At 43.9% G+C, this 13,165-nt stretch overlaps 1 protein-coding gene across 6 annotated transcripts in view; it reads right to left on the minus strand.

Annotated features, from left to right (window-relative positions):
- LOC125466570 (kazrin-like) overlaps positions 1-13,165 on the minus strand; it is a 607,575-nt gene that overhangs the window by 119,246 nt on the left and 475,164 nt on the right. For all 6 annotated transcript variants that reach the window (XM_048561207.2, XM_048561206.2, XM_048561210.2 and 3 more), the window contains 2 exons: positions 12,509-12,639; positions 10,397-10,520 (listed from right to left, as the gene is read on the minus strand). In XM_048561207.2, coding sequence (XP_048417164.1) covers positions 10,397-10,520; positions 12,509-12,639 — 255 coding nt within the window. The remainder of the gene's footprint in view (positions 1-10,396; positions 10,521-12,508; positions 12,640-13,165) is intronic.

The raw sequence follows: 13,165 nt of genomic DNA on the forward strand, positions 1-13,165 counted from the left end.
ACTTTCCTCTTGCATTTAACCTCATAAAACACACCTCCTCACATCTGTCTGGATTAAACTCCACCCGCCATCTCTCCTCCTTACTTTCCAGCTGATCGAGATCCTGTATTCTTTCAGTGCCAGGCAATGACAGATCATCAGCCAAATTGACCTTATTCTTGGTCAACCCATTCAAGGCTCTCGACAGCAATTAACAATTGGTTTCTGCCTCCGCGACCCAGTGCAGTGATATTGCTGGTAATGGTACAGCAACCCAGCTCAGGCTATAAGCCCAGTACACAACTGAGGATCGAAATCATGTTCCGTCGCTCAGCAACACAATAGATAAATTCACGCAGACAACCGGAGAGGCTTTTCATGAAAAGAAAAGCATACTTTTGTTCACCGACACCGAAAGCAAGCAAGATGATAACCACCTTTTTGCTTGCTGATCACTGGAGAACAATGTATGGCACACAGGCAAACAAAAACTGAACCAGGCCAATGAGGCAGCAAGAGGTGGCAGCATTTATCCAGGATTATCAAAACAAATGCCGGCCATAAACGATGGTATAAAATGACATTCATCGCCCTGTCACTACACTTGCAAATCGCACAGACCCAGTTCTGACTGAATGGAGAGAATGCAGACTCACCCAAATAGCGACTCAAGATTGCTGCTCTGTCAGATACAGCCAACATGACAATCTCTCCTGAAACATGCGTCGTTTAGGAAGGGTTAATGTCAATGAGTTATGAAACACTGGGAGGGAGAGTGAAAGGTTCCTCACAGACACACGTGCATACACAGACTTAAATCGTGAACCAAACAGAACACAATGGAAGGGAGTTAGGAAGACAGACATCTTGGTAATTGTTAGAAATGTACTTTCTCTTTTGCAAAAAAAGCTGACCACTTGGACAAGAATGGTTGTCAATTATTTCCCCACCAATCAGTTCCTCCTTTATTCGGTTATTTGTTTAGGTCACAATTTTCAGATTGAATTTTAAAATGCTGAGAAAGCGTAAGGATGCATAGCTGCTGTGTCGAGCATTGAACCTCTACCATACGAGAAATGGTTCATCACTGACCTGCATCTCAAACTTCTACACTTTTCTACAGCTCTGCTGCTGCAAGGTCCCAGAACAATTTACAGCTATCTCACTCTATAAATTTTCAATGTCTGTTTATGCCTAATTTCAGACTGGTGTAACCAGAAGGCTCGTACACTGGCTGATTGGACCTGCTACATATAGTTAGAGGTTTGTCAAACATCCTGCTGGCCAATCCTCAGAAAGCACAGCTGGTCATACTGCCGTTACTAGCTGTACCTCAAAGAGACAGATATCTGATAGGTGCTGTGCCAAGAAAGGGCTTATGAGACTGACTGTGGAAGATTTCTCCTTTGCCTGTCAATGGAAATTAAAGCATCTTTCCTCGAGCAAAAGCCAAAGGTAGCCAGTTGTGTGTCAAAGATCGAAGAGCAGCAGCTTAGCCTTTTTTTGGGAAGTCTACAGCTGTTGAGTGGCTGAGATCTTGCATTCCTGTGCCAACAACTAGGAAAGGAGAATTAGGGCTTCGCTGATTTGAATCAGGCTTGAAAGGCAGGTAATTCCCAAACCTTGTCTGGCTTTCAGATCTCATTTCAGTTTCTAATAACCAGATTCAATGAGTTAAATTAGTAGTATCTGAGGAACGTGCAATGTTGGAAGAATGCTCTTTAACTGATCACTTACAGCACTTTTTTATTTCAACACTTCCCTCTCCCACCTGTGGCTTAGCTGCCTTCATCTCTTTTACATGGGATTTAGCCTCCAATCATCTATGAACCTTGTTCACGACTGATCTAACAGTGAGCTCACCCATCTGGAGAAGCCCCCTGAACACTTCAATCAGGTCAAAGGTCATGGAAGATCACTTAAAAATGGGATTTTAAACACATTGCTCAGAGACTCTGCGCTCGCTGCTCCATTTGAGCACAGTCCAAAGTGATAGGGTGATGCAGGGGGAATCATGGCTAAATTCATGTCTGTTCAGGTTATGTGTGTGGCATCTGCAAACACTTTGTGCTCAAGAGATCAGAAATAAATTCCACAGGCCATCTTGCAGGTCCAGAAACTCAGTAATGTCCCGCTTAAGTATTTAGCCAATTCTCCTGCCAATGTTTCTACCCCATTTGTCTCCACCATAAGCCTGGGTAATCAGTTCTCCAGCCCTCTCCCCCAACAACACACACACACCAGGCCCTCTAGCAGGTAGCTACAGCTAAACTGTTCCAACTTCTCTCTTCCACGTTCAGCTCACATTTCCAGGTCTGAGAGCTTGTGGCAATCTCAAATCAGGTTCAATGTATCTGTTGGCTGAAGAACACTGAATCTCACCCTAAGTGTGCCGGAACAAGTCCCTGTCATCAAACAAGGGAGGGGGCAGTGAACAATGGTGAACACAGGGTCAGGAGGGGGCAAAAGGCAATAGATGTTGTATGGACATGGTGAGTGGGGCATGTTGTGGGGCGGGGGAGGAGTAGCTTGGGGGGGTGCATCCTTGGGGAATGGTGGGTACATGATTCAGAGCTGCAATTCACACAGAAAGTGCTGGAGTCACTCAAGTGGGTAAAGAAGTGGGGGGCAATCAAAATACCTTCCAGGGACACAGAGCCAAAGTCCAAATTAATTCAAGTTGACAATGTTTAAAGTCAGGTACTGGATATGAGAAATAGGAGCAGAAGTAGGCCATTTGGCCCATTGAGTCTGCTCCACTATTCAATGAGATCACAGCAGATCCGATAATCCTCAATTCCACATTTTTCCCTCAATCTTTGGTTCTCTTACTGATTAAAAATTCCGTCTCAGCCTTCAATATAATTAATGATCCAGCCTCTACAGCCCTCTGCAGTAAAAAAATTCACAGATTAATTACCCTCAGAACAAAAAGCCCTCCTCAACTCCATCATAAAATGGACAACCCACTTTCTGATATTATGCCCTCTGCTCCTGGGAGTTCTAACAAGGGGAAACAACCTTCATACATTGAGCGGTGCCACTGGAACGGTGCCCTGAAAAGAGAAAGCCTTGGAAAATAAATGAGACCTCACCCCAAACTCGTTTCTAACCTCTTCTGCCCCAGCTTAATAAGCCAGTCACATTACTGATTACAACATAATCTGCACTTAACTTTATAACAGAAACATTGAAAGCTCCTTACACGCGACTGCTGAGAGTTAGCTGTCATTCGTCTTCCGCGCCTTTCCTGATCCCAGACAAAAACTTCCTTCCCCTAGCTTCCATACCAATAATTCCCGAAATATCACATCCCAGTCTTCTCTGGAGGATGGTGGCCTGCTTGTTTGATAATGTGATCAGGCAGGATGGACAGAATGCTTCATGAGGCAAACCTGGAATGCTCTGTTGACCGGAATAAGCATCAGTTTTTCCTTGATGAGGGGAAAATTCCTCAAAAAAGATCCCAACTACCCCATCCCTGACCAGCTCAAGTACTTTCACAGTTCCGATTTTTATTAGAGTTTATACCCGACGTGCAGTGGGTAGGGGCCTAACAGATTATGTCTCTCGATACCTCACAGATTTATGCAACATGTCTAATACAAGTTGCAATCACTACCATGATTAAGCTCGGTAAAACTCTTGCGAGGCTGCTCCTGGGACTCAGAAGGAAGACAGCGTGTTATCAGAACATGCTGTTAATTAGTACAAATGTTCAAATGAGACAGAACATCCAATAATTATAATGCTAGGCCTTGACCCCCAGCTTTAAGCAAACATCCAGATGAAAGAACATGAAATAAGTCACTGAGACATCTGGTTGTATGGCAGGTCTTGCCCACAATTTGTGCTGATTCTCTACATAAACTTGCCAGCATTAAATCTTCACCAGCTTGGATCAAAAGGAGGGTTTTCTTAAGCTTAAAAGTAAAGGGCACGGCGAATAAAGGAACCAGGCCAAACACAGTGGAGCATCAAAAAGAAATATTCCTACTTACGCAGAACCTCATCACCCCTCTAACATCCCAAAGCACTTCACAACCAGTGAATCAGCTTTGAAGTGCAGCCAAGAAAATAACTGCACAAATATCAATGGCAGAGCCAGTTAGTTAATTTGCTTTTGGTAATGTGGGGTGAAGGAGTAAACACTCACCGGACGGGAGTCCTGCTACTCTTTGGGCACTTCCACGTGATCCCTAACAGAACAGATTGGGGGCCTGGCTTTAAAACGAGTGGAACCCCCAGCAACACTACCTTCTAGGAGTGAAACCCAAATCTCCATCCTGATCTAATACCAGTCTGAATGCAAGGTTTAAACCCTTGGTTCAGTTGACACCCAAGCAGAGGCCTGAACTTTGACCAAGGTTATTGGGCTATCGTATGATTACATTTTAAGATGCTGTGTTGTGAGTGACTTCAAAAGCAGCTCATTTACAGCAATGGAAGAAAAGTCTAAATTGCACTGTTGTAGCACGTGCATCGAAGATGGTATTGTAAAAATATGCATTAGATGGGTCACTCAATGAATTGGAAGAGTGATTAGATAGTTGACCCCAAACCATTCTAAAGCTTGATTTTCTAACTGAAGGAATCTTCAGGGAAGACAATGGCCTAGTGGTATTATTGCTGGACTGTTAATGCAGAAACCCAGATAACTGCTGATGGTGGAATTTGAATTCAATTGTAAAAAAAAATCAAATTAAGAACCTAGTGATAACCATGAATCCATGGCCGGTTGCCAGAAAGACCCACCTGGCTCACTAATGCCTTTTAGGGATGGAAACTGCCATTCTTACCTGGTCCGGCCTACATGTGACTCTAGACCCACAGCAATGTTGCTGACTCTTAATTGCCCTCAGGGCAATTAGGGATGGGCAATAAATGCTGCCTACAGAAGCAAAACCTTCATCCCATGAATGAACAAAAAATACTTTCAGGTAAGTGGTTTCTAGGAGCTAAAGCAGAAACTGGAGGGTATTGACTACTTCAGCAAGCAGATCAGAATCTCTGCAGTGTTATACCCAAGAGCATGGCTTTGGAAAAGACCTCAGAGACACCTCCTGAATCCAAATTGGAACAGCTCAGCTCAATTTGAGAAACTGCGCGTGGGGACTGTAGCGAGTATGAATGCTACAGCACTGTACGCTGATGCTACTGAGAGAATGGAATCCTCAATTGTAGAACAAGGGCGGAAATGAAGAGGCAAAAGCCATACTGAGACAAAATCGCACGATTCTAAAGTTGGAGCTGGGCCGTTGGAAAGCAAACTCAGAAAGCACTTTCCCCTCGCACAAATGGTAATAGAAACTTGGAACACTCTCCCTCAAAAGACTGTGATTGCAAGGCTAATTTAAGATTTGAAGATGATAATATATGAATCTATTAGCTCAGAGAACAATGCAGTTAGGCACTGACCAGCCAAGATCAGTTGGCAGAATTGGGAAGCTCTTCCTGGTTTAATGATCCTTTCATATTTTATGCATTTTCCCAACAAGAAATCACAAAGCATGTTAAAATGGCTGCACTGCAATCCCCCACACCTTAATCCGGTCCCACTAAATCGCCCTATAAACCTAACTGTATATAAAAACAAATTCACAGAAATCAAGAACCATTGTCTGTGCAAGCCTTGCTTAATAACATAAAGTTAGAAGTTACACAAATTCCCAGATTCATCACGTTGAGAGCAGACAGAATTTGGGGTAGCCATAAACTATGGTCTCCCACTAACAGAGGCCAGCTCTGAGATGTCCCATTAGTTGGGTGGGTGTGTATGTACTTGCTGTTACACACCCATGGCTGTGCACAGAGGATTAAGAAAGTTTCATTTCTGATCTGCAGGAAGTTATCACATCCAGCTCGATGTTTTCCTGACAATGGGAAGAATTATGGCTCCTCACTTCCGGGGTACGGTCTCCTTCACAAAGCCTGGTAAAGTGGTGCACGTTTCTGTTGCAGAACTGTGGTCACATCATTGTACTACTGTGTATTTGATTTGCACAAAAGTGTGGAGGATAGTTAACTATAACCATTTAACAAGACAGAGTTCTGCCTGATCTTCACCGAGTCTGAACCAAGGTGACAATCGTCTGGGGCAGGGGAAAGACCCGGAGGAGGAGGATTAAAATCCCTGAAGGTTCCTGACTCCTGGTTGCTATCCAACAGCGTGTGTGGATTCTGCTGGGGATGGGATCAGCGTTAGCAGTTACATTATCTCTGTTAAACGTAATGTTTAAATGCTCACACTTTAAATAAATCTGTTTAGATAAGGTGCGAGAGGGTCCCCGTGGAACTCATACTAGTCCCTTCAGAGCAATATTCTGGAATTCGCAGGTAGTCCTAGTGTTTTTCTCCACATAATCTTGCACGCTAATCCTCATTGGCTGATTGACCCCAATGCTCTATGTCTTCTTTGTTTCTGTTTTGCCAGCTGAATTGCTTCACACCTAATCGCTATTTGCATCATTGTAACTCTGTTAGTCTCAAGAGCTCTCGGGCCACCTTGTAATGAATTCTGCTCCTGCAGGAGAATCTCTGATTTCTCCAAGGGGAAAACTTGTAGTATTTAAAAAGAGAAACAACATCTGAGGTCAGAGGCTGAACCCCTTGACTCTGTGAGCTGCTCTGCTACAGTGACTCGCACCTCGATAGAGGAAACCACAGAGATGTATCATTTATTTTAAAATAGGTTTTATTTTAATTTGTTTGCAATGGAAGCCGCACTGCTGTGCTTTGGGTAGCATTCACAGTGCAGGGATAAAACAATTTGACTCTAAACTTGCCCAGCATAAATCTTCTATTTAGTTTCTTAAATAAATCCATTTTCTTTCAGTATCGGTAGCATTATTTTACCTAATTTACAAAAAAAACAAGAGAACCCCCGAATGAATGGGAATGCTTTTAAAAAGATGTTGAATTTACAAGAATTTCTAATCCCTGTACGCTGTCTCGCACACAGGCACTGGTCTTAGAGAAACTGATAATTTTTTTAGTTAACGTGTGATCACCTTACTCCTGGAGGTTTCTCTTTCAATTGTATCTGACAGACAAGGGAGAAATTTGGCTTTCAACAGGCATCGTCTCAATGCACTGACATACCACACCTTGACAGAGTTAAGATGGCCAACTTTGATCCTCTTCAGTCTCAAAGCAGCGCCCTCAATCACAAAGCAGGTGACCTGACCATCTCCCTACACCCACGAGGTGTGAAAACCCTCCTCCCTGATCCGACAGCTCCCGCAGCAAAGGTTCCTATCCTCCCCCGGAATTTCTGGACGTCCTAGAGACACGGTGCCTGGATTGGAAACCAGGCTGAAGGGGCAGTCTGGTGAATGAATGGGGGGGCGGATCCCCCCATTCCCCATCTCGCAGTGTAGGGTGCCACACAAACTGGACAGACCTGCGGCGTTCTGCGGCCAGGGAGACTCGAAAGCACTTGCAAGTTCAACATCTTGACAGGAATTAAAAACCGCCTCCTTGGGAAATAAGACACAAGACTTAGGCAAAATAAAGTCCAACATCCCACGTGAGTTCAGCCCTGCAGCTGCTCTTCCAACAGCAAGTGATGTCACCAGCTCTCCAATTCTGACAGCTCCCTTTGCAAAGCGAGATGGGGTGGTTGTATTTCAACAGCTCCCCATACAATGGCAGTGTGTTAGTCTGACATTACTCGCAGTTTGACAATCTTTAAAGTGACCGTATCCTTTTGCTTGGCCTACATGCATAGGATTTTTCGAACAGCTTAACCCCTCATCAATCAGATGAGTTTGCAGGCTGCAATATCCAACGTATGCACAATTCATAAATACTGGCAGAATTTTTCATCCCAATTTTCTTTTCAGACCTTGAGTCGTTTAGGTTTTGAAACTGTTCAATTAGCTTGTGTAATTCTTGGCTGCTTTTCAGCTCCATTAGAGCACTGAGTATACGCAACAATGACAAGGACAGAGAACAGTCTCAATGTTTCCAGTGCTTTGGAAGCAACTGAACCATCTCTAACAGGCTTGCAGGTTGAAAGGGTCCCTCTCCACGCACAGGATTACTGCAATTTCACAAATAAAGCCCATAATTTTGGATGGTGCCGATATGTGTTAAGAGCTATGATCAGCATACGAGGTTTCAAGTATGGCCAAGTCCCAAGAATTTATGAAGCAGTCTTTCTGCATGCTCATTCATTCACAGCATTAAGTACCTTGGGGTCACTGGTGAGGCTGCGTAAGTGTAATGGGTGACCGTACAGTGGTGAGCTATGCCCTCAATTTTGATCAAAGAAAAATATCTCACAACAGTATCAAACTATTGAGAAGGGAGTAATCTTAAGAGAATGAGTATTTTGACCTTATGACTGTCCTCTCAAATAATTCCTCATTCTAGAATCATCAGTGTGTGGGTCACCAATGGAGGCCCTGTTCCTTACTCACACAGAGGACAGCACCTTAGCTCTGCAATGTGTACTGCAGGATTGGCATAGGGCATCTGAGGAAGTCTGTTTAAAATGACTGAGTTTGGGAGATGTGTTGACAATAGGTCAATACTTTAAGCCAAATTAAGCATTTCATTTCAACACAAAAAGAGTACATGGACTACATATCACCACGAGCTATCTTTCAAAAAAATCAAGGTTACATAGGATTCTCAAAAACCGTGCCCTTGCTTTGTCAGTGGACAGAAGATTTTACGCAGGAAAGGATTCAATGCTCATAGCTTTAAACTGGTGACTGGTAGAAATGGCAAACGGAAAAAAAAAGTAATCATGCAGGAATCCTTTAATTAAATACTCGTTTGTTATTACAGACCTTGAGCACTGCTGAAGTAAGATACATTTTGTTGAAGGTTCTCATTTTGCACTCATCAGGGCATTGCACAAGAATACCTCTGAAAGCTTGTGATTTCAAATAAACCTGTCAGACTATAACCTGGCATTGTGTGATTTCTGACCGTTGATCAGTAGAGGCAATACCGTGGAGAATGCAACAACTAATGCCGAGTGACAGTTAACAGCTACCTTTGTTTAAATTTTAAACCAGGCCCAGTTGACTCTGATTTGTCAGGGCATTTCCCTGAGAAACGACCCAGTGAGCTCCAAGTATGGGGTACTTGCATGTATTGGAAGCTACATATATTAACACTCAAGTCTGCAAAGCCTCGCATTAACAGACATAACCTTTAGCATCAATTCACCTGCCAAGCATCTGCACTCTCTTTCCACATATGGGATATTGGTCCTCCTCTTGAATTTGTATTCTTGTGAAAAGTCATGATGAGTGCGAGGTGAAAAGCTTGAGGAAAACGTGCCTTTCCTCAGCAATATTCAAGTCCTGTAGTTACAATCCACAAGTGGTCTAATGACCATTAGTGCCTTAGCTTCAGATCGTAACTGTTCTCTTCAGCCCTCTCCTGAAAAAAAAACTTCTGAAAGGGCATTTTCCTGAATTATTGAAAGAACTGCAGTGTGGTAGGTGCTTGGGTGAATTGTACAGCTGCTGGGAAATACCTTGCAGTGAGATCTCGGATGTCTGCATACAGTGGTTTTACACTGCGGTGAGGGTTTATCGCTCCGTCACTGTGTCTAGGTCTCTGGAATGCACCATCATTCCGCTGTCCCTGAAATTTTACGTTTACTCTGTCTGTGCCAACAGGTACCACTGTAAATTTACCGATGTAGACCATAAAAAGCAAGGATACGGTCTCCCTAACTGAACCATCTCATTCATCTAAACAGGACATGCTCAGCTGATGGGTGGGATGCATTGACGTACCATCAACACACGAATAGCTCATTACATGATTCAGAAGCTGAGCCCCTGGGTGAATGGGAGGCGTAGGAGGTTAAATGAGATGGGAGTTCTTGAGCATGCCCAGTTGGAATGAGGACGTTCTATTGCATTGTCAAACCAATGGAACACAACACACAACTGGGACATGGGAACAACAAACAGGAGAAAATACTTTACAAAGAAGCACAAAGTGCACAGTTGCAGTTATTTACAGATACAGTACACAGCTGTCCTTTGGGGTTCCAGTAGCAGTGAGATTAAAACACAGCTGTGTCCCTCCACAGATTCACAGGTGACATTATCCACACAGGGCTCTTTTTTTATATTTATCTATGTATATATATTATATATATATACACATTAATTACAGAGTGTGCTGGACCAGCCCCAGGGCTCACATTTCTTAAGTTTAAAAACAGACAGACTGACACACACACACACACACACACACACACACACACACACACACACACACACACACACACACACACACACACACACACCCAGCAAGCATGTATTCACACATGCCACACATATATGCACACACACCCGCACACACGCACACACAAGAGGTTGTGAGTGGATGGGTGTTTATCACCAATCTGCATCTTCCTCTACGTAATAATCGGTAGAAGTACCATCAAACAAGCCGGGATCCAGGGATTTCCGCTGCTTGCCCCTGGCAAACACCCGGGAAATGGAGCCAAACACCAGCTTCTCTTTCTTCTTCTTCCTTTTTTGTTCTTCGAGGTCTTCAAGAGACTGGGCAGTCAAAACAAAAACATTTAGTTGTTGCTTTCCATTTCCTGCCTGTCAAAGACAGTAACATCAGAACAGCTCCATTTCCTCCCTGTCTCCCTCTGCTTTAAGCTGAGATTTTTGGCTGCTCCTAACGGATGGCTAAGCCACATACCAGGAGGCTGTAGCAGGAGCAACAGGGCCAATGCAGCCAAACTAGACTCTGTCCTCGCTCAGTGCCCACACACACCTTCTCTGATGTTAAGGATAGTCGGATCTGGCTGTTCGCGCTCCAGAGGTAAGGACCTAGTCTATACATCTGCCTTTCACACCCAGAAGCAAAGGGGCTGTTAATGGAGCCGCTGCTTCTGAACACTGCTAAGGTAGGGCTGATAGCAGACTAGTCCTGCTCACCAACTATGCAGAAATCCACAGTCGCAGTAAACAGAATGCATTCCCATGCAAAAACTCGACAGGGAGCAAGAGGCATGATTCTTAGCAACAGCTTGGTTAAATTTGCCACGACTCAACAAACTATGGGGATAAACTGCTTCTGAATGGACCTGCTCACATCAGGCGGTGCGGTGACCAACGTACAGTATGTTAGATCAGCCACAGACCAGGCTCTGCGCAGTTGCCCTACATTTTCACAATGCTAACTCACTGCTGCCTGTAATCAGGTTCCATAAGAACATAAGACATTGGAGTGGAAGTAAGGCCATTCGGCCCATTGAGTCCACTCCGCCATTTAATCATGACTATTGGTTCACTAGGAATGAGTACATAAGTGATGGGGGGAGGGGCTTTCCTGACGAAAGTGAAAAAAACCTCTTTAGCAATTTTTAAACTAAGAGCCATTGGCTATGTCTGCAGGTTCAGCATTCAGTTCCTTAATATATGCTGGTGTTGATGGTGGGGGTACTGTGCACTGGGTTTTTTTAAATAAGAAATTGACTTCCAACATCAGAGGATCCACACTGGGCCAAAAGGGATCTGGGATCAGCTTAATGCTGTTGAAAGATTCACTCCTGGGAAACAGGTGTTGCTGGCCAGCCCAGTCATACCAGCATTTACATAACATCTTTAACAGAGGAGAGCATCCCGTGGTGCTTCAAGCCGCAATTCATCAATAAAATTGATGCCAAGGTAAAGAAGAGATAGCAGGAACTGCAGATGCTGGAGAATCTGAGATAACAAGGTGTAGGGCTGGAAGAACACAGCAGGCCAAGCAGCATCATTTCTGAAGAAGGGTCTAGGCCCAAAACATCAGCCTTCCTATTCCTCTGATGCGGCTTGGCCTGCTGTGTTCATCTGGATCGACACCTTGTTATCTTAGCCAAGGTGAAGAAGTTATGAAGAAGATGTGCTGATGCAAAGTATTAATTAATTTATAATGTCATCAGCTAGGTGGGTCTTCAACTTACATTTTTCAGAGAAATGGACAGTAGCTACTCGAGTGATAATACTGCATTGGCAGAGACCACAAGCTGCTCGATAGGAGCTACTGAGTCTGATGTTGTTGTCAGACAGTGGTCACATGACCCAGTTATGGGGGTATAGTCTACTGGGTTCAAACATGCACAGCCAGAGAGAGACTTGGCAGGGGAGCAGCACTTTGTCCTGTCTAACAGTAAGGTGAGGACACAGATTACAGGTAACATGAGGTGTGGGGGTGAAGGTCCTACCATAACTTCTGACATCTTTGTGATCTCACCTGTAGTGGGCAGTTGGTATTATATCACACTTTTGACCAAAAATGAAAATGGCTTCCTCTGTGCCCAGCGTGACTTTGAGAAGTTGAAACTTCTGGAATTACAGGGCAAGTAGTTGTGTGGCCAATGAGAAAGCAATACTCAAAGCTTCTGATATTCATTCATTCATTCATTGGAAAACTGGGTCGGAGGAGTGGTGGGCAGTGGGGGTTCATGACCTCTTTTGGCAGGCCATGAGGCCCGAGGGTTGCCTAGTTATTGAATACAGAATAGATTAGCGGCCCCATAAGTGTTTCTTACATTACAGAGCGAGTGTGTCCGATGTCGCGGTGAGTTGATGTCACTCGGTGTGGACGACCTTTCACCTTCAAGCATTGAAGCGTCTGAGATGATGGACGGTTGTCTTGAGTGACACGGACTGACTCGCACTCCTGTGTAAAGGTTAAACGCAACGGCTGATCAGTGTGTAATCTTTCACCATTAATCTCAACTGAGCACAAGTCATATTGGGAATAAACAAGACCAAATGCTGGAGTAAATCAGCAGGTCCAACTTTGGAAACAAGACTTAACATTTAAACTCTACAATGAGTCTTCCTCAGAGATATACTAGCACGTTTCCTCCTCACTTGAAGGTCTCAAGATCAGGGGTTCCAATCACAAAGAACAGATAACATTTTGCACAATATTGAAACTATCATGATCATTCGTTATAAACTCGGATCTCCAATGGACATATTGAGTTTGACTTCCAATATGCGCTTCTTTAAAAGATGAAGGATACAGTCAAAATTACTGTGAATGTAAATTCAATGGCTGTCTGATATGTGAGAGAGAGAGAGACTGGAATGTCACACCTGACAGGGCGTCAAGAAACCTTCAAAGCAATAGAGTTCATTGAGAGGAATGCAGTGAAAATTGAACTATCATCTTCCGCAGGTTATCTCACACTGAGAAC

The sequence above is a fragment of the Stegostoma tigrinum genome, chromosome 28 (assembly GCF_030684315.1).
Source record: "Stegostoma tigrinum isolate sSteTig4 chromosome 28, sSteTig4.hap1, whole genome shotgun sequence".
Taxonomy (NCBI): Eukaryota; Metazoa; Chordata; class Chondrichthyes; order Orectolobiformes; family Stegostomatidae; genus Stegostoma; species Stegostoma tigrinum.